This window comes from Ostrea edulis, chromosome 6, assembly GCF_947568905.1.
Source record: "Ostrea edulis chromosome 6, xbOstEdul1.1, whole genome shotgun sequence".
In the NCBI taxonomy this organism is placed as follows: Eukaryota; Metazoa; Mollusca; class Bivalvia; order Ostreida; family Ostreidae; genus Ostrea; species Ostrea edulis.
Window position 1 is genome coordinate 83,990,924 of NC_079169.1, and position 27,278 is coordinate 84,018,201.

At 35.2% G+C, this 27,278-nt stretch overlaps 1 protein-coding gene across 1 annotated transcript; it reads right to left on the reverse strand.

Moving 5' to 3' along the window:
* Nucleotides 1-415: 415 nt before the first annotated feature.
* Nucleotides 416-26,781, reverse strand: LOC125647398 (cytochrome P450 1A1-like). The gene is made up of 9 exons (XM_048874078.2): nucleotides 26,227-26,781; nucleotides 25,930-26,139; nucleotides 16,923-17,052; nucleotides 15,980-16,245; nucleotides 15,763-15,890; nucleotides 15,474-15,673; nucleotides 1,363-1,628; nucleotides 1,158-1,285; nucleotides 416-1,072 (listed from the first exon to the last, which is right to left on the reverse strand). Exons 1-9 carry the CDS (start codon nucleotides 26,779-26,781, stop codon nucleotides 859-861), a joined length of 2,097 nt encoding a protein of 698 aa, XP_048730035.1. The 3' UTR covers nucleotides 416-858.
* Between the last annotated feature and the right edge of the window lie 497 nt (nucleotides 26,782-27,278).

The window sequence follows — 27,278 nt, forward strand, 5'->3', positions numbered from 1 at the left end:
TCGTACGATATTTTTTTATATCGAGGGAGGTTATCAATAAATAAGGCAATGTTACAGGTGTTTTAAAGCATTATTCAAATTCTATGGTTGTTATAATGCTATAACTTGTCGTTGGATCTAATACGGTCTAATTTCATACCAATTGTTAGACCATTCTTTATATACCGATTTTGACTACGAATTATTTGCACCTGATCCTACCTTTGGTGTTTCTATGGCTCCATGCTTCTCCTATTCTCCATTTTTATTCTTTATAGGTTTTATGATATTGGTAACCGTTCTCATTATCTTCACTTTTCACTCATATTTGATCACCACACCAGATTTTGTGTGTTGCAGGGTTTGTGAGGCAGTCCTTAATAAACATCCTGACCAACAGCCCCATGTTCAGTAAAATAAATGAAATAAAAGAAAATAAATTTTCGCCTTTCTCTCAAAAATATCGTGCACATGTATACATTCGTGCAAATTCTAGAAAGGCACTGTTTATTCCATTCCATTTGCTAAAGTATTTGCATATAAATTGTAACATATTCAGTTTTTTAAATATCTGTTTATCAAAAGGCTTTGAGACTGTATAAGGATCAGTGTAAAGGTGGTCTCAAGTAAAGTAGTTTCAGTCGATTGAGCGAGGGGAAAAACATCAGATTTTTGTAATGATTATCCACTTTACCCAAATCATCATTTTCTTATTCATTACCATATGTAACCTTTTCTACTTGTTAGAATGCACTCAATTATTTATTTATTTTAGTTATATCACTTCCTTTTCTTATATATAGACATATCCATGTTTCTTCAATTCATTCAATACGTTATGGTATGAAATTTCTTATTATATGCTGATTGTGGAAAATGTTACTTTTGTCGGAGAACAAAACGAACTTCGTACGGCTGAGGCTGTAAAACGATACCAGGAAGCATTTCTCTCTGTCGAAGATCCGGTAACGATTTTCCATCGGGCTCGAAAATCGTTGTCTGTTGCATTAAAGTTGACAGAAATAGAAATATGCGCGATTTCGCATACACTTCACCAATACAATTTCTCTTCCCTGTTCCAAAAGCAAGAAACCTGAAAATACAAAACAAATTTACGCATTCATATGAATGCATGGTACGTGGGAACAGTTATAGGTACTTCAGCAAAATAATGATACTTTTTCCTGATGGGACCATTGGCTGGCAATAAAAATCCATCCGCGTCTAAGAAGCGCTCCGGCTTAAAAGTAAATGGTTCATCCCACTCTTTCTCGCTAAGATGCATTGTCCACACGTTTGGTATGATCTTGAATCAGAAACTCCAAAATAGATACCACAAAGTCATGAATCGAAAACAAATTGATAGATGTAAAGTTAGCTTACTATTGTATTCTTCTCTATAGTGTAACCAGCGATTGTGGTTTCCTGGGACGTTACATGAAAGACGGACAGTGGAAGGTGTGAAATGTAACGAAGTGTTTCTAGAATGACGGCATCGGTAAGCGGGCATTTATGCCTGTCAGAGAGGCAAGGTTCTCTGTCAAATCCTATCACATCATCCACTTCTCTTTGTAAGGCTTTCTGAAGTTCTGGTCTTTTAGCAAGGATTTGTATCATAGACATCACTGTCCCTCGTGTTGTCAGGTAACCTGTTAAAGCAAAAGGGAACTTTTTGAAAAGTTGTTTTTCAATAATCTAGTATCCTGGTTCTCGAAATTATGCTAAAATTGATCCAAGATAAAAAAAAATTCAATTTAATTCGGAAAGTAATGAACACTTATCAATATGTTTATATTAATTAATCTAAAAGCACAGATGTACATTCTGGAAACCAAATGGTTTGATAGATAAATTCATAAAAGTACCTATAGGTGTGTCTGATTGTACATATTATAATGTGTGTCTGTATGTTTGTATATATGTGTGTGTTTCTGTGTGTATATGTACGTGTATGTCTGGCCTCATCCTCTTCATTCGGTATCCTCCCCCCCCCCCCTTGTTCCCATTTCATTCTTCTTTTATTTGACTTGATCTTTTTGGTTCTTTTGTTTATCTTTCTTTTATCTCATTAACCCCCGCCTTTCAGAATTTTTCTTTTTTCAATTTCTGTTATGTTAGTTTATTATGTATTGGAATAATTTATGCCCTATATAATTATTTTCATTGCAGTTTAAATGATATATATTCTCTTTTTACATCAAACATATTGAGATATTATAAATTATCATATACGTTGTAATCTCTCACGTTTATCACAATGTGGACATTACAAGTACCTTATATAGGCTGCCTAATCCTATTATGTTATACATAGTGAAATACTGTTTAAATTAATTATCTTAAAAGATGAATTTCATTTCATTTCATTCAGGAATAAAATATCACAGAATTTCATGATTATAAATTTAAAATAGCAAATTAAAATTTGACATTTACAAACTTTTAAAAATCCATCAACTTTAATTACATGGTATTATAAAAATGGCCAATTGTTATATGAGATGTAAAGTGAAAATCAATGATTGTCTAAGACATTTTTGTTCTATACAATGTGAATTGAGAAGTAAGACAAACAATATTTTCAACTAAAATAAAAATGAATATACCACTATAGTTTGTTAATAATTGCTCAGCACTTTTATTTGCTCGTTTACATGTGATTAAAGACGCGCATGATTGGAATATACATGTGTATTGTTATATTAAGGACAAGTAATGGGCAATGTTTCAAAAATAAGCAACGAAGATTAGTTGTTTGTTTTTTTTAATTCATGCGGCGAAATCCAAACTTCATGTCTGGTGAGCTGCGGATGTTGCTATATGACGTATAAGAGAATAGGACTTTATTCTCTAGACGTCTCACTAACATCGTAACAAACGCCGCTAAAAAGAGAGAATGGAGGATAAACGCTGTCAACGACACAGAAAATGTTAGGACGGTGAACGAACTCAGATACTAGTATCATTAACATATCTTTTGTGACAATCTTAAGATCACCCTAAGACATGTTGCTCGACGTCCTAAGATTGAATCCGATCTTAGCACCAATCCTAACGTAGGACACAATCGAAAACATATCTTGTGATGTAAGCATGTCCGAAGACCATTCTAAGACAAGTCTCATTCCTAAGACACTTTCGAAAATCAGGGCCCAGTTTTTTTACTGCCTAAATTAAGTGCATTCAGAGATATGACGAGTTTATTTTTACAACATTAAAATGACTACCGTCTGACAAACATAAAGTTAAATGTAAAAGGGACATTGAGACCGTGTCTGCATTTATTATATACAGCAAAAAGTAAAAATAAAACTGAAAACAGGTGGTTCTTAAGTCATCACATCAACCTAATTGTCGATGTTGTGAGATTATAGATAATATATACCACCGGCTACTACATTCACTAAGAGATTCGACAGATTTTCTTTTGTAAACCACTGATTGCCGTGTTCATCCCTTTGTCTCATAACGTCTTTCAGTGTGTGATAGAGAGGTTATTCTGCATATGATTAGTTTTCAAAGCGAAGCAGGCTATTAACAAATAATTATTAGCAAATATAACCTGTCATTAAAACGAATGCTGTCTTGACATGTTTCATATCAGATGTTAGGCCGTTCTTTATATGCCAATTTTGACTACGGTTTACTCCGTTCTCCTGATCAAGATAAAAGGTTCAAGGCGAGTCTGACCGGTCAACAGATTATGCTTACTTTTCCTAGGTACTTGGTCCCACATATGGTGTTTCAAGGGGTTGGTGTTTGCCCTACTCTAAATTTTGTATTTATTGATATTGTCAGATTGTTTTATTCTTACTTTTATCAATCTAGCATTTCCTAACAATTCGTGATAAAATGAAACGTGATAAATTGACAGAAGAATTACTTTACCGACAAAGTTTCCAGATAGTCCATCATAATTTCTTTTGTCTTACGAAACTCATTCATCTTCAAGGACATCGGGAGAGGAAGAAATCGTAGAAACGGAAAGAACCCATACAAAATATCATATCCAGGATTGGTAGTTATGTTGAGAAGGTGGTCAAGTTTCTTTAAGATGTTTTGCAGTTCTCCCTTTTTGCCAAAGCTTCGTCCTATGGTCTAAAGAAAATTTGGTTATTAAGAATGTATTCATACACACACTATATATATATATATATATATATATATATATATATATATATATGGCAGGCATTTATGAAATTTCAACTTTACCAGAATTTTGTTCATTGGTCCATAAAATATATTTCTGATTATTAGTATTTCATACATAGTAACATAGTTAATAACATGCAGGAATTTCTGAAATTTTAACCTTACCAGAATTTCAACTGTATTAAGTATGAATTCGTCCACAATGCTGCTGGGATCCACATTTTTGTTTTCTTTGGATCGAATGGCGTTTTGCATGAATTGGAGGTTCTCTTTGACTTGGGATTCAATGATAGATAACCCTTCTCCGTAGGCGCGGAGCAATTTGTAAGTAAGTTTTCTGCGTTTTGTCCACAATGGATCTGGGGGTGCAAATGCAACATCTGCATAATTATCAAACTGATACTCTCCTGTAAATGTCGGCGGTTGAAACGAGGTAATGGTTGCATTTGGTTCTTCGTTTTACTTCAGAAGAATTTAGACTGACGAATTTTTTGCCTAGTAATTCGAATTGAAAAATGTCTCCATATTTCTCAGTCCAATCATAAAGTTTTAAATGTAAAGTCGGAAGTTCAGACTCCAAGAAAATCTGGAAGACGGGCCAGCCTTTAGGTCCAGGTGGCGTTTTTCCTTTCTGTCGACCAGTCTTTCGAACGACATACAACAGCGACAAAATAATCAAAATCGCAATGAAAATGAAATTCAACATATCAGACGACACTAAAACATATGACTTGTTATAAAAAAAAAAAAAAAAAAAAACCGGCACTTTGTTTCTCCCAGTAAATGATCAGCTCTACCTGTCTCAAGGAAAGACCTACATTCAAAGTTACCTATACATTGTGCACTTCTGAGGCGTCATAGTATGAATTTATTACCTGCTGCCGTTTGACATCTACGGAAACACTTTAGTGTATTTAGTTGTTGCATAACAGAAAATGACTTGATGAGACGGATTGATATGCATCAGGTAATTTAGTTTTTTGAAGCTGCCAAGTCCAGTGAAATCGCGATGATTTCGGTCGAAATATTCTTTATCGACATCTTGAAGTTACCAATTTGCGATTGGTGCATTATTGTAGCCATATGTATGTACACTTAAGTGTGAATTCCATTTACATCTTAACAGGAGTGATACTCTTTCCAAAATGGCGGCGTGTTCGGAGGAAAAGTAGTGTGAAGATTGCTTTTGTCATACATTTTATATCAGAAATGCACAACATCAATAACATCACAGTGCAAAATATGATTTCGACAAACAATCGTGATTTTTCAAATCGAACTGGAAACATTACACAGCACTTACGATTCCACATGCAGTCAAAATGATAAATTCACCTGAGCTTGTGCAAATTTAACTCTAGTTTTACAAGGGTTATAATCGAATTCACTCTCAAATTTAACCACTTGTAGAACTTGTAGAACTTTCAGAATCATGTCCAATTTTTGTCCAGAAATATATTAATGAAAAGTTAAGATAACGAACAGTGATCAATCTCATAACTCCTTTAAGCAATACAAAATAAAGAGGTAAGCAAACACGGACCCCTGGATATACCAGAGGTGAGATCAGGTGCCTAGGAGGAGAAATCACCCCCTGTCGACCGGTCACACCTGCCGTGGGCCCTTTATCTTGATCAGGTAAACGGAGTTATCCGTCATCAAAATCAGTGTGCCAAGAACGGCCTAACAATATTATGGACACTCTTATTTGTGATAATTGTCTTCAATACACCAGTGCTGAATTCAAAGCGTTTGTTGCTATATATGATATTGAACACATAACTTCTTCACCTTTGTATTCACAATCTAACGGACTTGCGGAAAAGGTTGTAGAGACAGTCAAGAACCTATTCAAGAAATGCAGTGCATCCGGTTATGATGAGTACTTGAGCCTCTAGGATCTTAAGAACACTCCTCGAGACGAACAGATTGAAATAGCCAATGTAGAGAATAATAATCGACGTGCGAAGACTCTACTTTGGAAACCAGTGGTTGTTGAATCTGAAACGGTTTCTTCCAAGTTGATGGAATATCAACAAACAAAAATATTACTATGATCGCAGTGCAATAGAGTGTGATCAATGTCAACCTGGCGACACCAATCGTATTCATACTTCAGAAGGATGGAAACCTGCAGAGTTTGTGAAGGACGCTGATCAACCTCGTCCCCACATTGTCAAAGTAGGGAGTGGCAGATTTTATCGTAGAAACAACATAATGCTTCTCAAGACAAAAGAAGAACCACACGTGATTTTGTCAAGTCAGTGTGCTTTTCCAGTAGTGGTGAATTCAGGGAATCCAGTAATTGTACCCCAAAAGACAGAAACTACTAAAGTATAAGTTTTACATTATGACCCCTGGGTCGAAGCCTCTGCTGGTGTACTCTAAGTCTCCGAGGGTCTCTACAGCCCAATAGCTAAGTAATTCGTTACTAGCTTGAAAATACGGATATATATTTAATTTGCTGTGATAAAATTTAGAAATTCATTTCAAAATTAAGGATTATCTCCCTCATGCATAGCTCTTATCCTTAGACGAATTTGACTCCATTTTTTGTCACTCTGCATTTCCCTAAAATAGCTCTTAAAGTTTATTGTTATTTCGGATTTCAAAAATTTCGGTTGAGCATCACTGAAGAGACATTATTTGTCGAAATGCGCATCTGGTGCATCAAAATTGGTACCACATAAGTTTTACATCACAATAAAATTATCTCCTCCTCCCTCAAATAAATCAGTTCCGAACACTAAACCGTTGTTGGATGATGATTCGACGAAACGCACTAAGTCAGGACGCGAAATACGGAAATCCAACTATCTGGAGAACTATTCCACTGAAGTTGTGTTTACATGTAGTCGGTTAATCTGTATTTTATTTATCTACACATGAATAAAGTTAGATAGGATGTGTAAGTTAAATTTGATTAATGTGTAATTTTCCATTGCAATTTAAGCCTTTAATAAATTATTATCATCAATACAGTTTGCCATTGTTTGTTATTTTCCAGAATTCAATAATCAAACTAGTCTTATGAGAAATTGTATCAATGATTTGATTTGATTTGTCAATGAGCTAACCTTATGATGTTGACAATTTTCTTTTGATTGTTAAAAAAAGAAAGGATGTGGTGTATGTTACTAATATATGTATAAGTTAACTATTATGTTGGAACATTCTAGCTAAGGGAGATAATAAAATTGTAAACTAATGGCTGAGTCCTGTATCTCCTACAAAGTGTAGAATTTAAGTTCAATTATCTTATTCGGAGATGACTGTTGTGTTGATGTTCATCACGTCCATATACTAGGATATCGTCCTTAACATTCTCCACTCCATCTATATTTCCAAAGTGGTTAATCCATTTCTCGTTGAAATACTTCTGCCGCACACTTGAGCCCCATAGGCATGTGCAAATAACGGTAACATCCAAAGGGTGTGTTGAACATACTAAGAAGTGAACTCTTCTTGCAAAATTTGATCTGGAAATAGCCCATGTTTGCGTCTAAAGTTGAAAATATCTTGCTTCCATGAACTCTTGTGACTATATCTTTTATAGTGTTCATAGGAAAATGTTCACAGGTTTGTTGAGATCAGTAGGGTCGAAACAGATTCTAAGGCGTCAGTTTGTCTTGCGTACACATTCCTTGCTGCTTACCCTATTGGCTGACTCTGATACATGTTCAATAATGTTACATTTCACTAGATAGTCAAGTCCTTTTTTCCCATTATCACGCATTGCCACTGGCAACTGCCTCGGTGCATGAATCACAGCTTCCACAGAATCATCTGTCTTGATATCATACTATCCAAACAAGCAACCAATACTGTTTCTGACCACATCAAAAAATTCCTGACTATGACTTATTGGTAAATAACAAGCTAGGATTACCTTATTTGCAACTGAATAATTACAAATTAGATATAATTATTTGATTTTCTGACAAAAGCCTATGTGATAATAATGTACATGCGTCTTTTGACTAAACGCTGTTGTGAATGAAAATCATTTTATCACCAACATCGTTCAGTGACGGAACATCTCGAACATTTCAACTTCAATAAATCTAAAATTTTACTTACTCCGAGGTTTTTTGCAAGAAGATGCCCACCAGAAATTCTATTTGGATAATAAAGATAGAAACATTAATTTTTGATTTATTGATTGTTTGATTGTCTTTGTGCCGACGAGGACTTTTCACTCAAATTGAGACACATAGAAGCAAATTAAAATGTTATCTGGAGCTCTTCAGTTGAATATATCAATAATGAATGCCCACAATAATTACGTTATTGTCAATTTAGCAAAGAGACGTGTGGTAACTAAATATCCGAAAATTAGTTTTAGCATAACTAATTTATTACTTTAGTATTATAATATTTTTGCATAAAGATGAACACTGCAATATGTTTAAAAAAATCAACGAAAACATATGTATCAACATGCAGGCAGACTTCAGCTAACTTCTCATTGTGACGTCACTGTACCATCTTTACGCCTCAATTGAGCAAAAGGATATAGTTTAACTTTCATTCAAAGTTCAGAATTTAAGATATTGCCAATTTTAAAACATATCTTGGAATGAATTATTGTGCACTTTTGATGAATGAAGGATATTTTCAAATAATCAATGATATCTTCATTTTTGTTATAGTTTGTGTTATTTTGGCGCTCCATAGATTCGTTCATGTCTACTGCCAAAATATAATAGAGATGCAGGTGCCCGGTGGATGATTCATTTCTTTTCACCCAAGTAATCTAAGGAATTTTTAAATCCACCATCCATCATAAAAGACCACTTCCTTTATAAAGGCAACATCTATTTAGCATAAATAACAATGAACAAGCATAAATAAAACACAGCTGCCTGGTGCATGACAATTACACAATATGTAAACATAGAATAACACTACCAGTAATAAAAACGATTGTCCTAGTTAGGTGAATTGTGTACATATACAACAAGTTTATTTAAAGTTTTATAGCTATCATCACTTCGGGAAAATATGTCAATGATGAATGCGTTGCAACCTTCAATATCCTTTTACTTTAATAACGAATATACCCCCGTTAGCATTTTTTGCTGCTCGAATTCTGCAATACATAGGGTTTGTCACACGTTTTATTTATGCCTTGGGGGTGCTCTGCCCCTCTTCCACAACTGTCTGATACAAAGCGGATAGGGCCTCTGATAGAATTTGGCGCGTTCAAATTAGTCGATCAAACACGTTCACAGACAGGTTACATTGGCGAAAGTTCGACAAGAATGGATGTCAAAGTAACGTGACATTTTGGTGGGTTTTTTTTTTTTTTTGGTGGAGATAGTCCATTGCACACCTTGTCGCATGAAATCGGTCATTGTCTTGTTGAACAATTAAGTTGTGCTGACAAACAAACGACGCGACAACAGGTAGCGTAATAATGCAGTGTACAGTTTAGCTTTCAATTTGCCTTCAATAACGACCAAGCGGGCTGTGTGGCCTCTACAGATCCTGCTCCACACCATAATACTACCCCAGTAAACCTTTCACATTACATGACACAGTTATCGGTATGACGTTCACGGCGATGTCAAAAAACATTCTGACGTCCATCTAATTTTGCAAAGGAAACACATTTGGATGGTGTCGTTGCAACCAGTCTGTTGTATAATGTATATGAAATATGTTTTTCATGTTATTTCATGGCTTTTAACAAACAAAACAACAACAATGAAAACACAGACTAGAACATTGAATGCACTTAAGTGGGACATATGTTACTTTCTTATCTCCGGTACACAAATGTGTATATACCTGTATTTAAACATTATCTAGTATGGTGTAAAGTGTAAAACTTATACGGTACCAATTTTGATGCACCAGATGCGCATTTCGACAAATAATGTCTCTTCAGTGATGCTCAACCGAAATGTTTGAAATCCGAAATAACTATGAAGTTTTAGAGCTAAATATAGCCAAAAACAGCGTGCCGTGTATTTCATCAATTATGCTACTAGATATTTTGCTACAAATATTTCTAAAGATGTCTATATGCAAAAAATCAACATTAGTAAACTTCATCATCTGACACGTGTATTAGTCAAGATTCTTAATACAGATTGGTACGTAGGTTCTCAACAAAAAATACATACATTTCAGACAGATATCACCTTAAATAGTTTTCGAATTGCTAGGTAAAATTCTGGATAAGGCAATTCCACACACCACGTCAAATAGCGTTTGATGCTTTATTCACGAGTCACAAACGTTATCACACGTTCAACGAACCCGATGACATTTCAATGGTAATGGTTATACACAAAATAAAATGATGATCATGTCAGGGGTCAAATTTGCATTAAAAAAAAAAGCCAATTGCTATAAAGGCGGAAGGGTCATCGGCATCCAATGAGAATCCTTATTATATACGGTATTTGATTACTTATTGAAGATAGCGACCGATGAAGAAATAGAAACGATTAAAACTGCTTCGAAGATATTTGAAAAATGAACAAGAACAGATACTTAAATGTCTTCTTTGTTGAGGTAAACATGAAAATATCCCCTGATATCGCCATAGTTTAAGATTTACACAAAAACACACGATAAAGTAGTCACAATCGTGGGTGTCACCATTTTTGCTCCTCCTTACGCAAACAACTCACGGAATTATGGGATAATACCCTATCGATATGAAGCAGGAAATTTGATTGTCTGTTGTAAATTTGGTTAATTTTTCATGTAAATTTGACCTCTGACGTGACCCTCTATGGCATGTTGTTAGATGTTTGTGTAGCGAGTGTGTGAGCGGATCTAACATCTAATTTTAATTAGATTAGTGTGTTTGTGTCCGTTACTAAGTTTGATTCCGGATTTTAAACGTCTTTAAGGATTTGACAGAAAGTGAGAAATCGATCGGCAAATTCTTTTTAAAATACTTTACGAACACAGTAAGTCACTTTCATATAATACTTTCTGTATTCCGTGTGTTGGCAAAGAATTTTAAGTGCCCTCCAAGTTGATTCTATCGTATTTGTGTGGGCACCGGAATTTGGATTTACAAAATTAATGCTGTGATTCAGGTAAATTATTAACTCCTTCTTTACTGAGGGAACTATGCGATCTCAAACAATCGCTTATAATAGTGGTGTCCGTCTTTATGTGTTTCTTGATTATAGTCACCAGGGTATTTACAGTCCTGTCTGAATACTGATAAAAAGCAACAATTTTGGCGCTTACACGTCTTCCTTTGTGATATTTCCTTTTCCCAAATTTGGATTCATCAATTACAACAATTTTCCCTGATCCCCCCCCTCCCTCGATGATGTTACTGCCATATTTTTGCAAATAAATTTCTCACACTTCTCGTCCAATATCATTCCAATCTGTTTAGTTTTTGAAATCTATCCAGTTCATGAATTACAAAATCTGAAGCACATTTATAAACCCAAAAATATGTGATAAGAATTATTTTTTTCCAAAACATTGTGACTTTCGAACCAGGATGACTTTCTAATCGATACTTTCCTGTCGCTTTTTTTTTTTTTTTTTTTTTTTTTGCTCCTACATCTTCAAAAGTGGATATCGCTACTGTAAGAGGACTGCTTTCGCAATCCAAATACTCAAACCATACGATTTACAAATACAGACACGAAGATTCAGAATAAGGCCTACTTGTATTAACCAATTAATTATGCTCTCCAAAGAATCACATATTTTCACAATATTATTTAGTTTCATTGGCATATTCATTTACATCAAATATATGTTGAACTGTCAAAGTCGTAAATATTCGCAGAATCGGCGCGTGCAAAATTAACAGCGGGTGCCATTTTGAAGAATCGTGTAAATATCATTGTCTATTGATCGCATTTAGAATTTCAGTTTAAAAAATATCACTTAAAACGAAGGTTTTAACATGAAAAAATGGCTTCGAATTAAAAATGTTGGTCAAAACCCCTGAAAACGCTTATTTTTCAAATGTGGCAATAGTTAACGCGATCGCATATTATAAAGAAGACGCCTTCGGCGTACTACGTTTTAGCGCATTTTCATGGGGACCGGCAAAGTAAATTCGATCCGAAAATAAACATCGATCTGCACAGAAGCCAAAGTTCACTGTTCTCGATAAAGTGCAATTTTTGAGGATATATAAAATTAACAGATGAGGGACATTGGATGATATTACCAATGAAATCAATAAAGGAATCTACTTTTTGTTACAAGACTTTTAGAAGAAAGTTATTTCAAATGGGTTACAATAGACGAGTACAGAAAAAGAAGATGGTCGTCAGAATGTGTAACAGAAAGAAAGCGACTTTCTTGGTGTAAAGAAAGAAAAACTGGACAGTTGATAATCAGTGGAAGAACTGGATATTTAGTGATGAGTGTCAGGTAGAAATTGGTAACAATTAACTCGTGTACATCTGGCGAAAGTCCTTGCGCGCGCGCCATCGAAGAGTAAGCTGTTTGTTATGATATGTGGATGTATTTGCTACATAGGTTTTGGGACATTGACGAGTGTTAACGGTAATATCAACTATCAAATTTATTGAAATATTAGAAAACAATTGATGGCCTGTCATTGTCAGACATTTCCTACATGGAAATTATGTTTTTCAAAATGATAATGCCCCCGTCCAAAGATCAGGATTACTCAGTACCTGTATGAATGAAAATGTTATAAACACTACATCATGGCCAGCTCAGTCCTTTCATATCAGTATCATTAAAAATATTTGGTTACATGTTACAACCTAAAAGATTTTGCACAATTCATCAAAACGAATTCCATCCATACACGAGATCAGCTAATCACAAAAGTTACACGTTTTTGGCACAACCTTCCGGTAGATTATATGCTATGATTCCAACACGGCTACAAGAAAGTATTAGAATGAAAGGTCATCTCACTAAATATTAAGGTAAGACAAACAACATAAACAGTAGTAGAGTAGTTTTTATTGAGTAGTTAATGTAAACAAACCGTCGCCATTTTGACGTCAGCGGCGATTATGTATGTCCAGTGACTGGAGATCATACGCTGATAGATATCTAACATTTATCTCTCGATGTCATTTGTGTTTTTGTAAGTAGCCATGGGTGTTACATGTAAGTTTCTTTTATCTAAAGAAAACTTTTCTGGCCGGACATGACCTTCATTGATGTTTTAGTCGAACCTGTTTGATTAGAACACATCGGCATGTACGTGGTTCTACATGTCGTTAACACTCATTTCGCATGACTGTATTGTATTCTTGAAAACTACCAAGAATTAAAAATTACCATGGGGACGAGGAATGCAGAATTCCGGTATTTTAAAATATGTGTAACATGTGCCTAGGTTAAAATTCTTTGACTGCATGAGCGTTAACAAATGTAAAAATCTAATCTACATAACTTTATGTTTATTCCATCTACGGTACAGATCTGACGACATAATTTTATTTTTTCATCAATTGTGACGTCATGTCAGTATTCATGTGACATAGTCTATGGATTAGTCTGATATTTTGAGTATATGGAAAGTGAATCACTATGTGATTTATTATTTCACAATGTGAAATAGGAATTCATCATATCATCGGTCATATTTGAAGTTTATTTCTCATAGCCTGAGGCACGGCAATTTCTTTGCATGTTTTAGTAAGCTCCACAGTACAGTTATGATTTTCCAAACTTCAAGCCTGATCACTATAACTTACGGCAATCAATGGAAGTAGATATTTAAAGCTTTAATGTTTTAAACTGTGTTTCAAAAACCACCATGTAATATTTCTTGAAATGGTAATTTAGTAATGTAAATGATGAATTAAACATGTTTGTAGGGAAAGGAATTTTAGACACCGTTTTCCAATATGCATTTTTTTTTTCAAGGATTTTAACATAGAGGGGATCATTGGGCTCTCAAATTGCCCGCTACACCATTTACTTTTTATATCAAATTATTGCTAGAGGGTAAAAGTAAAACATATCAAAATGTTTCAAAACTTTGTAGGTTTTAGAAGTCACAATTTTCCGGATATAATATGGTGTGAAGTCAAACTTTGGACCACTATACGTGCATTTTCATCACTGCAACCAACAACCTGGTTCAGTAGATGAAATATTATTGAAAACAGTCAAATTAATACATTTTCTTCAATTTATATAAAAGAAACATATTTCCATTGTTTTAATAAAGACAATGCCTCAAAACCTATGTATATTAACACTGCCTGTTTTAAAGTGATTTGTTCTATTTCTTGAAGCGGGTGTACTCTGGGAAAGGTCGCTAAACATATTTTTTTCATAAATTTGGTTAATATATACATCCTCAACAAAATACATGCAAATTTTGATAGAAATATGTCGGGTTTTCAATATCAAGATGTGGTATGGGAATTACCATATGATATTGTAGACGATTGTCTCTTTAGGCAGGTTTTGAAGTTCATAACTTTATATATATGTAAGACTCCAAAGTGCGATGGGACTCCAAAGTGCGATGGTCACGCCAAACCCCGATGGTGTGACACGCCAAAGTGCGATGACCCACACTCATGCGCCAAAGTGCGATGGTCTGACACGCCAAAGTGCGATGGTGTGACACGCCGAAATCCATTGGTTTGTAAACGACACGGTGTTTTGGTACAGACGGTACCAACCGAGTGATATTTCACTAAAATATCAGTGCAAAATTCATGCATAAAAATAAGAAGTTCAACTTAATTCATTACCATCTAGTTGTCGTGTTATTAAACACAAAATTTTCCAACGCGAAATCGTATGGAATGTTTTGCATTATAGCATATCCCCAGCATTTTATTACGTATACGTCACAAGTAATAAATGATCATGAATTAAAGAATGTTTGAGCAAAGTAGATAGTTCGACAACAAATGTACTTTGCCCTTCTCACTATCCTCAACCTTGTATACCTTGCCGTTGCTGTCGTCCGTGTTGCATTTCTTTGGTTCTATTTTGAAAGACGTTAAGCATGACGTCATAATGACGTGACGTCACAAACGTTACTGAACTCCGCACAATCGGACTTTGGCGTGGCCATCACACTTTGGCGTCCGTAACGTTAACAAACCATTGCACTTTGGAGCAGACCATCGTACTTTGACTTGACCATCGCACTTTGGAGCGACCATCGCACTTTAGAGTCTTACATATTAATATATATATATATGATTATATATATATATATATATATATATATATATATATATATATATATATATATATGATTATTACTTTTTAATCATTTTCTGCTTCAAGCTTCAATATGAACATTTCAATTCAACTTTATTTTTTTCATCATCATATTTTGTAATCATTGGTCATGTTTTAGTAGAACTGAAGTTATTTTCCTCGAATACCAAAACGAACTTCATAGGGCTGCGGCTGTAGAACGATGCCAGGAATCATGCGTCTCGGTAGAAGATCCGGTAAAGATTTTCCATCGGGTTCGAAAATCATTGTCTGCTGCATTAAAGTCGACAGAAATAGAAATATGCGTGATTTTGCAAACACTTCGCCGATACAGTTTCTTTTCCCTGATCCGAAAGCAAACACCCTGTAAATACAAAGGTATATCTTTGTCTAGAAGTTTAATGCCTAGATACGATAGGAACAGTTTGAAATAATGAAGCAAAATAATAGCACTTTTTCCTGACGGGGTCATTGGCAGGCAATAAAAGGCCATCAGCGTCTAAAAAGCGTTCTGGTTTAAAAGTAAATGGTTCTTCCCACTCTTTTTGGCTGAGATGAATTGTCCACACGTTTGGTACAATCTAGAACCAGAAGTAGCATATCATATACAAAGTACACTACCACCTAGTCTAGAATCAGAAGTAAGTTTAGAAATGTCACGTTATCTTACTACTGTGTTCTTCTCTATAGTGTAACCAGCTATTGTGGTTTCTTTTGAGGTCGCATGGAAGATGGCCAAAGGAACATGTGAAATGTAGCGTAGAGTTTCTATGACCACAGCCTCGGCAAGCGGACATTTCTCTCTGTCAGAGAGGCAAGGTTCTCTGTCAGATCCTATCACATCGTCCACTTCTTTTTGTAAAGCTTTCTGAAGCTCTGGTCTTTTAGCAAGAATTTGTATCAAGGCCATTATTGTTCCTCGTGTTGTCAAGTAAGCTGTTAAAACGAGATACAGCTTTGTAAAAATTGTTCATCACCAATCCAGCTTTATATCTGTCGGTAGAGAGATGAATATCATATATCAAATGTATGTTGGGTCATTAGCAACATTTAAATGACACGATAATCATACATTCGATTGTGATTATGAAAGGGGCATCAAGGATAGCATTTCATAATTTCTGTTGCAGTTAAATGTAGAAAGATATAATTTTAGTTTTTAAATCAAGACAAGCTACTGACAAACAAATTGATGGTAATGGGATTTCAACAGTCTCGTTTAAAGTCAGCATTTCGCAAATTCTATGGTCGTTATAACGATCAAGTTTGCCAATACAACCTATCATTGGGTCAAATGCTATCTGACGTGTTTCACACTGATTGTTAGACCATTCATGGCACACTGATTTTGGCTACGGATGACTCCGTTTACCTGATCAAGATTTAGGGCTCACGGCAGGTGTGGCCGGTCAACGGGGGATACTTGCTCCTTCTGGGCACCTGGTCCCACTTTGGTGTGTCCAGGGGTCCGTGTTTGCCCAACTCTATTTTGTGTTGCTTATGGGATTTATGAGATCGATCACTGTTCGTTATCTTCACTTTTCATGAAAGAGTGATGCTAAAATCCCTATATCGACTTAGAAGTCAGTGTAGTGGGATTAGATTATATATACCTGCAGCGACTAGATTCATTAGGAGAGCCGTGGCGTTTTCTTTTGTAAACCACTGATTGCCGTGTTCATCCCTTTCATCCATAACGTCTTTTAGGGTGTGAAAGATTCCTTTTTCCACGGTTTCCTCTTTCTGGAAAAGTAATAAAGGATTACAAACTGTATATTAATACATCTGCATACATATGGTTTTTATGACCCAATTTGAGGTTGTATTTGTCTTGGATATAAAAAAGAAAAGGTGAAGATAATGAACAGTGATCAATATCATACAAGTAAATAAAGAATACAAATTTAGAGTAGAGCAAACACGGACCTCTGGAAACACCAGAGGTAGGATCAGGTGCGTAGGTGGAGTAAGTATTCCCAGATTACCAGTGACACTCGCCTTGAGTCCTTCATTTTGATCAGGTAAACAGTAATCCATGTAAAGAAACTCTCTAACAATGACACACGCGAGACAGTATCAAACTTAATGACAGTTTATATCAGCAAATAAGATCGTTATAACGACCATATAATTTGCGAAATACTGATGTCCAACGTGACTGATAAAACTCCTGTAAAATCAACTTATTTCCCAAAAGCCTGCCTCTGTTTGAATAATCTCTACCGCCAATTCAAAGATCGTGGCTCCCTGACCACTGACCCTTTAAATGGGGGATTTCAGGTCGTCATTCTCAACTATATCTGCATCACAAGTAATGACATGTATATTCTCACTATGATTTAAAGAAGAGAAAGAACACGTATGCAAATTTCCTTTACGATCACCGTAAAACTTTTTTGTAATTAAAAGGTTAATTCAATTATACAAGGAAATTTTGTAGGAAATACAGAATGAGTGTAGACTTGAACTTGAAATATGATCGAATATAAGACTAAACTTTATCAAAAAGAATGTTACTTATATAAACAACATTCTTCGTCGTGAAAACGTTCAGTCTATATTCCAACATAAGTTTACAGCTTAAACCTACAGATATACTTCAACTACATATATTACATCCAAGCATTTTAATTACAAACAAACGTTTTAATTATAAACAAACTTTGACGATCTTATATACGTGTTCTTGTTCTTTATCTTCTTTCAACTATAGTCCAGCTGGACTTGTCGTTACTGGTGATGTGGATATAGTTGAAAATGAGAACCTGAAATCACTTCATTTAAACTCAGAGAACTTCGGTCTTCCAATTGGCGACCGATCTTCATCTCTGTTATGAATTCTGTCGAAGATTATACCAAACAATGGGCTAAATATGAAAAAGAAGAATGGATTAAAAGTATAAGAGGAATATCAAAATCCCGCATTAGACATATCAAAACAAAAGTACGTACCATCTACCTTTATGTGCTTAGTAAACAAGAAGTGTAAAAGAATTAGATAGGTTACATGAGGAATATGTTTTGGTTCCAGCTGACAAAGCTTGTAACAGCATTGTCTTTGTTTGTAAGGCTCATTATTACAACTGTATTTTAAACCAACTTGGCATTAACTCACTTTTGGTAATCGTACTTATACTCCAACTGCCCTTTCAAAAGATGAAATTCTTCAAAACCATATCCATGCTTCGGTTTTAGGCACAATTGGTATCCCAGTCGGCGGGTCGAATGAATATGAGTTACTGTACCTATACTGGATTCCTAAACTACATAAAAACCCTTACACACAAAGATACATCGCTGGATCCAGTAAGTGCTCTACCAAGCGCCTATCTTTGTTCCTCACGAAAATATTAACAGCTGTGAAGGAGAAATTTCAAACTTACTGTGCGACTACATATGTCAGAAGTGGTGTAAATCAATGTGGATTCTAAAACATTCTAAAGAACTTTTAGTAAACTTGAAATCGCAAAACTTTTCTCAGATCAACAACATCAAACGTATATATAGTGATCATTCATCCAAAACAATTACTTTTTTAAACACCACTCTAATTCCACGCACAAGTATTATAAAGTTAAATAAAAATGCTTCAGTTCCTCATTCACAATATCTTCGTGGTCTTTGGTGATCAGGTTTTCCAACAGTCTGTTGGAATTCCCATGGGCACGAATTGTGCTTCTTCGTTAGCTGGTGTGTTTTTATATTCGTATGAAGCAGATTTTATTCAGAAACTTCAACGTGAGAAAAAAAAAATCTTGCTGTGGCATTCCATTCGACATTTAGATATATCGACGACGTTTTATCTATTAGCAATATTAACTTTCATTCATATGTCGATTCGATATATCCCTGCGATCTGGAAATAAAAGACACCACAGAGTAGTCCATTTCTGCTTCATACTTAGATATTTTATTGAAAGTAGATATTAACGGCAAACTAACAACTCAACTTTATGACAAACGGGATGATTTCAGCTTCTCCATTGTCAACTTCCCATATTAACGTAGCAATATTCCATTATCATCTGCATATGGTGTTTATATATCTCAACTGATTCGATACGCAAGAGCATGTTCTGCGTATGGTCAGTTTTTAAATCGAGTCAAGCTACTGACAAACAAATTGATGGTAATGGGGTTTCAACAGTCTCGTTTAAAGTCAGCATTTCGCAAATTCTATGGTCGTTACAACGATCTAGTTTGCCAATACAACCTATCATTGGATCAAATGCTGACGTGTTTCATACCGATTGTTAGACCGTTCGTGGCACACTGATTTTTACTACGGATAACTCCGTTTATCTGATCAAAATATAGGGCTCACGGCGGGTGTGACCGGTCGACAGGGGATGTTTACTCCTCCTGGGCACCTGATCCCATCCCTGGTGTGCCCAGCGGTCCGTGTTTGCCCAACTCTATATTTTGTATTGCTTATGGGATTTATGAGATTGATCACTGTTCGTTATTTTCACTTTTCATCCTAATGAATACTCCCAGATGCGCTCCCGCTGTATACCATGGGGAGCCTATAATGGACACCATCATAGGCTCCACAGGGTGTAAACGTTTTATATACCTTCACATAACCAACTATTGATCGAGCGACAAATAACATTGGGACAGAGTACCCACCACCAGAGATGCATGTCCAATGGTTATATGGAAAAAAAGGTGAAGATAATAAACAGTGATGCACGGAAATGATTTTTCCTAATTTGAAATTAACTCTTGCGATACCGGTGTATCGTTGTGTTTGATATCTATTTTATTGGACTGTTTCTGTTGTTGACACATTGTATGATAAGGTAAGTAAAAAATATGTGTGACTGGGAATTCTAAATAATTATTTGGGGTAGACTGTGTCATGATAAGGCGACTAAATGGGGCGATCCTTCGGGTGAGACCGCAAAAACCGAGGCCACGTGTCATAGCAGGTATAGCGCGATAAAGATTCCTTCCCGCTCAAAGGCATTAAGCGCCGAGCATGAACCTAATTTTACCGCCCTTTTTCGATGTTGTAGAGTGAGCCTTCCCCCATAATGAGACCCTCCCCCGGAAGCCTGGCTCTAGAGTGAGCCTTCCCCCGAAAGCCTGGCTCTAGAGTGAGCCTTCCCCCTGGGGGAAGGCTCACTCTAGAGTAGGAGAACCCCCGGGGAAGTCTCACTCTAGAGCCAGACTTCCCCGTGGGTAGACCTACTCTATCACTAGTTGTAGAGTCAGACACCCCCCCCCCCCCCCCCCCCCATAGCAGGATTTCCCCCTCCATTTATTCCTGGTAAACTAATATCACTTTATAAAGATTGTTTAGATACCAAGACCTTTTTTAGTAGGGCATTAAATGATTTTGCTTAAGTCGTTCATCAAACTCAAGAGAATAATACGTTGAATAAAACACATTGGAATTGATAAGCCATTTTGTTTGACCCATAGACCTTGAACTTTGACCCGCCAAATACCTATGCCTTGGTTAGTTTTAGAAGTTTGAAAAATGAAATGAGGAAATTTCGAATTTATGTTTCTTCTCATCTGCGTACAAATATCGGTTATGCTTTTAAATTTGTACAACTTCAGGTAGAGAGGTAGGTAAATTGGTAGGTAGAGTACTTTTGAAATAAGACAATAATAGCTCAGAAAGTTCTTTGTACCAACCACATCTTTTACATCAATAAAGTATTTGAATGTTTCATTCTGCAAAACTAAGTCATTCAAGGTCTTAATGCCTCTGTCAACCCAATTTGTATTAAAATTCCATTTTTTAATATCAACTAAGTTTCTTATATCTAAATTCAAATAATCTGTAGCAGAAAGAGAGCTTTCTTTAACCCTTGATAGAGCTTTAAACACATCTTTCCAAAACACCTTGTCAATATGATTTACAAATTCATTAAGTTTTTCTTTGGATAGGTGAAAATGAAATCCACATTTCTAAGATTTAAAATACTATACAACATATGTTGCCATATACCCTCATTATCAGCAAGGTACCTTTTGATCCATTTCAGCTTAATATAACATATAAAAGATGCCAAATGTACCATATTTAGTCCCCCCTTCATCATAATTACCCACAATTGTATTTCTTTTCAACTTTTCTACCTTGTATCCCCAAATGAATTTTAAAAATATTTTATTCAACTCTTCCAGGCAATGCTGCAAATAAGTGTATGAGCTTTGGGAGTGCTAAAGTTTTGATAATTGTTATTTTACCTATTGGAGTTAAATCCCGTTTAGTCCACAAACCTAGCAATTTTTTAATGGCATTGATTTTAGATTGATAATTACATTAAGTCATGTCTTTCAGATTTTTTGTAAATACTATTCCGAGGAGCTTAAAATTGTTATTTCCCCATTTCATTTTCAGATCATTACACAAAGTTTCCGTCGAGCCTGATTTGCTCCCCAACCAAATTGCTTGTGATTTTGAAATATTTAAACGTAGCCCAGAAATCATTCTAAACATATCAATAACTCTCATAGATTCTCTAAGTGATTTTTCACTGCCATCTAACATTAATAAAGAGTCGTCCGCATACTGGCCTAATTTGTTTTCTTTTCCAGCCACAGTTACACCCTTAATATTTCGATTTTCTTGAAGTGCTTTTGCCAACAATTCTACTGTAATAATAAAGATATATGGTGTCAATTGATCTCCTTGTCTACAGCCTCGTTCAAGACTGAAGAATTTATACAAGTTTCCATTGTTAATTATACACTGGTACTAGAGTTGTATAGAGTAAGAAACCATTTTACAATAGATTCCCCAAAATTGAAGGACCTGAGTGCCTTTACAATAAAATCCCATTCCAATGAATCAAATGCTTTTCCAAAATCCAATAATGATAACAATCCTGGCTAAGTTTGGTGTTTTAGATAGTCAATCAAATCATACAAAAAAAACCGAGTGTTTTCACCAATAAACCGTCCCTTTATAAAAACCCTTCTGAGAGTCACTTATGATACTTATTAGTACTTTCTTTAAACGATTTGCTATGGCACTAGAACCAATTTTGTAATCAACATTTAATAATGATATTGGTCGCCAATTTTTTTTATATAGCTTCTATCTTTTTCTTCTTTGGGAATGCAAGTTATCACACCTTGGGATTGAAAATAAAAGACAAATTGTTGATTTTAAAAACAATCCAAAGTACATCATGGATTGTTGAGTCCAAATCAGTGTATTGTACAGAAAATGAACTCTAGTTCTTATGTTAAATTTTTATATCAAGTTTTGAAGGAAAAGGAGCCCCACAACTCAAAAGAGAGAAGTGGGAAACTTATCTCAGTGAAACTATTTCAGAAAAATGTTGGAAATTTCATTATATGAATGCATCATTATGCACAAAAGAAACAATAATAATTTATCTTCAATACCGTATTCTTATGTGTTATATAGCTACAAACTCCTTCCTTCGCAAACTTAAACTTGTAGATAATGACTTGTGTTCATTTTGCAAAAGTGAGAGAGAAACAGTCACTCATATTTTTATGACTGTGTGTATGTATCTGCCTTCTGGAGAGATTTTGTGAAATGGTACAATGCATTTGTCAAAGGTTATAAAATCACAAAAAGAAGTGTGTTACTTGGCAATATTAATGGAAGTTGTTTGGAAAATTTTCTTCTTTTGTTAGCACAAAAAGCACATTTATTACTCCAGATCACAGGGCTCAAAACCCAAATTGTCAGATGCAATACGCCAGTTTCGAGATACGAACTCTTCTGTATAGGAGGTGCATTTAGTGGAACTTTGAATGCCTAAGTGGGACAGAGTGGATATACAGGCAACGAGGAAGACGATGAAATGTATTAAAAGCGGCTTCTCTTTAAATGTGTAAATGTGGGAAATACTAAATACTATCGAAAGAAATATTTTACCGAAGTGGAAACATACAAACAATGTCATATTTGCAAGAAATATCTTGGATATGGTACTTATGACCAGCAAAATAACGTGATAGGATAAGAAATCTATGTATTTAATTACTTTCTAAATACTTATCACTTTCTTAGTTTGTGTATCAATCGAATTCGGGTTATTAAACAGCGTATGAGAAACTTACTGAGTACATTCACTTACGCTGTGATGAATATCTGTCCCACTCCCGCGTATAAACAAATTCTTTCGCGCCTTACTATGTACGAGAGTTCTACAAAGGGAAATAACTCGGACATATCTCGAAACTGGCGTATTAATTTGTTTAAATACTATAGAAATTTAGAAACATATTGTCAAAATGTATTTCATAGCAAATCCGAAACGCTTGTATTGGTAAATGGGCATTGTATGATAATATAATGGACAAGTAGTTTGTTGAAAATCATAATACATTTATATGAAAAATAAAATAATTACCTTTATTTTTGAATGTGTATATATGTATGTTTATGTATGTATATATATTTCTGTGTGTGTATGTATATATTATACATGTATATATCATATATACAATTCACTGTTATTATTGATACAGAAGGTGCACAGAGTAATTGCAAGTGTGAATGAGCGAGTGTAGATTACAGTTTGAATGTTTGCATGTATAAATGTGTTGAAAATACAAAAATAAAACATTTTTTTAAAAGTAGATGGGTAGGTAGAGAGGTAGGTAGGTAAGTAATTCCCTGTCCGATAAACTAAAATTTATTTCATATAATACAGATGTAGTTTGCATAGGAGGGGATGGAAGCGGGGGTGTCCCTCTAGAGGGAGACTTCAAGAGGGTGTTATGGCTCTAGAGTGAGTCTTCCCCCTAGGGTTAAGGTTTATTCTACAGCAAGTCTGCTGGGGGAGGCTCACTCTAGAGTGAGATTATCGGGGAGAAGGCTCACTCTAGAGCCAGACTTCTGGGGGGAAGGCTCACTCTAGAGCCAGACTTCCGCGGGGGGAAGGCTGGCTCTGGGGGAAAGTCTGGCTCTAGAGTGAGCCTTCCCCCCTGGCTCTATAAAACCTGCAATGGTGATATCTTCATATAATTGAACGATTCTCGAGCGGCATGTTAAACAGTATACAACCAACCGATTACGCAAGATATGATATAACACAAATACCAACATATCAAATAAAATATTACATGCTTTTTATCATCATTTCTTTTCAGCTGATTTGTGATTCTATTTTTATATTTGATGGTTGGTGTTATATTCATCATTCTCCTCAACAAAACTTTTTAACAAGAAATAAAAGCGCCTTCCTGATTGTTTATTGCATAGTATAAGTATGCTGAGAACCATTAAACACCAGACGAATTGTACATGTCTTTCTTGTAAATATACTGTGTGCACTGTCTAAATTATTATAATTTTTGTAAGAGAATTTTTGGTACATTGTATGAGAACTTGTGATCATATGTACAGTTGTTATGATATTGTTGGTGTGTCATCAGAAAGTCGTGAGTACTCGTAATGAATTAGACAATGAAATTATTTTTATTTTATGATTTTGTTATGAAAATATGGTGTAATGGTAAGCAAGAGTTGTCTTTCCTTAGTTAGGCTCAGTTGTGGGATTATGCTATTATGAACGATACATGCGATAGATAGAACTTTATTGAAATATTGATATACACTAGCAAAATATGTACTTTATTAGCATTTAGTGTGTAGCATTGGTCATTAATATTATCTATTAATGCCATTTGACATAACGAATTACTCCTGTACGTAATAATCTTTATTATTACGACAATGTTATGAATCTTATTGCATAATGGCCATATATTGAAAAGGGTTGACGATTCTAGAAATTATCGTCTATGTAAATATTGCACTTGACGACAAATCCCATATTCCTATGCGCCCATCAACTCTGAAATAACAAAAAAGTTTTACCATCCTTCACCTAGTGTTTTTAAGCTTGTCAAATTACTAATTATTCACCATTTAGGTAATTATTTATAGAATACCACCAGAGTTACAAAATATTCATCAAATGACAGTTCATGACATTCATAAAAAGGTGAAGATAACTAACAGTGATGAATTATATATAATTCCTATAAAGAAAACAGAATTACAAGTACGGCAAACGAATCCCTGGTCATATAAATGGAGTTTGATACCTAGTAGAAGTATGCATTCCCAGTTGACCGGTCCTACCCGCCATAAATAATATATCTTGATCAGGTAAATAGAGTAGGAATAGAAATCAATATGTAAAGAACGATCTGACAATTGGTATGAAACACGTCAGACAGCATTCGACCTAATGACAGGTCATATTTGTGAATTAGGTCGTTATAACGACCATAGAATTTGCGAAACGCTGACTTTAAAACAAGAGTGTAACCCCTGTATGTGATTACATTTCCTATTAATTCAACTAACACTTGTTATTTAATTAGTCTGGACGCCATTGCGTATTATGAGAACAATCAGACATTTAAAACTTATGTTCACATTAGATTTATATTTGCTTTATAAACTTGACATTGTACTATCCTTTTTTGACAGAGCTCTCCGTGGTGGTTAGTCAAGATGGAACAGTGTGTTTTCCGAGCGGTTACTTCCCAAATTAACATAGAATTATGCAATGTCATTAAGAGGTCCGTAAAATTATTGAAAGTAGTCATACTGCAGATTAATGATAAAACAAAAAGTGGGGAAGGAAAGAATGAGCATATTACCGACAAAGCTTCAAGGTGGTCCATCATGTGTTTTTTGGTCCTGTGAAGCTCATTTATCTCTAAGGAGATGGGAAGGGGAAGAAATCGTAGAAACGGTAAGAACCCATACAAAGTGTCATATCCGGGGTTGACTGTTGTATTGATAAGGTGGTCAAGTTTCCTGAAGATCTTTTGCAGCTCCCCCTTTCCACCAGAACTTCGTCCAATGGTCTATACGAAATATGGTTATTTTGAATTAATACATTATAACAATCATATTCGACACTATGACAGGTATTTCTGAAATTTTAACTTTACCAGAACTTCAACTGTATTAAGTATGAACTCTTCCACAATGCTACTGGGGTCCACATTTTTTCTGTCCAAAGATCGAATATCTTTCGTGATGGATCGGAGGCTCTGTTTGATCTGGGACTCAATGCACGATAATCCATCTCCGTATGAGCGTATCAATTGATAAGTAAGTTTCCTGCGTTTGGTCCAAGTTGGATCCGGAGATGAAAATGCAAGATCAGAATAATTATCAAGTTGATACTCTCCGAAAAATGTTGGTGCTCGAGCGGCGGTAATTGTCGCATTTGGTTCTTTGTTAAATGTCTCTCTCAGAAGGTCTGAGGAATTCAAACTGACGAATTTCTTGCCCAGCAATTCGAACTGAAAAATGTCTCCATAATTTTCAGTCCAATCGTAGAGTTTTAAATGTAAAGTTGGCAGGTCAAACTCAAAAAGTATCCCAATGATGGGCCAGCTCTTCGGTCCTGGTGGTGATTTCCCCGTCGGACGACTTAGCTTTTGAACGATATAGAATATGCATAGTGATACCACAGTGACAATCAAAATGACGTAAACCATGTTGAAAAACACTGAATGGAATGGATTTTAAATCCTTGAATGGATAGACATTGCGTTTCTCACTATGGCTGGTAATACTTTTATCTTTTCTTAACTGACACCAAGATTAAATATCCACTGCAGTTGTACCTCATGACCAAATGAACTTTGATAAAGTAATGTGAGATACTGGACAACTGACCTTCACAGTTTATCAGGTGGTCATATAGGGCAGTTATGGCAATAATTGTACAACGATTATGTCTGTATAAAGTAACATGACAGAGTTTGTCCACGGAGTCATAAAACACGCAATATGGTAATTCATCATAATGTATGGACAGATAACAGCTTTTGTATATGTTCTATTATTTGAGTTTTATTTATGCATTTAGTCGAAAATGGCTCTTAAGAGCTAATGTTTCTATTTATCAAATGAGACTTTAAATAAATTTTATCTTTTATCTTAGGCAAGCTACTGACAAACAAGTTGATGGTACAGGGGTTTCAACAGTCTC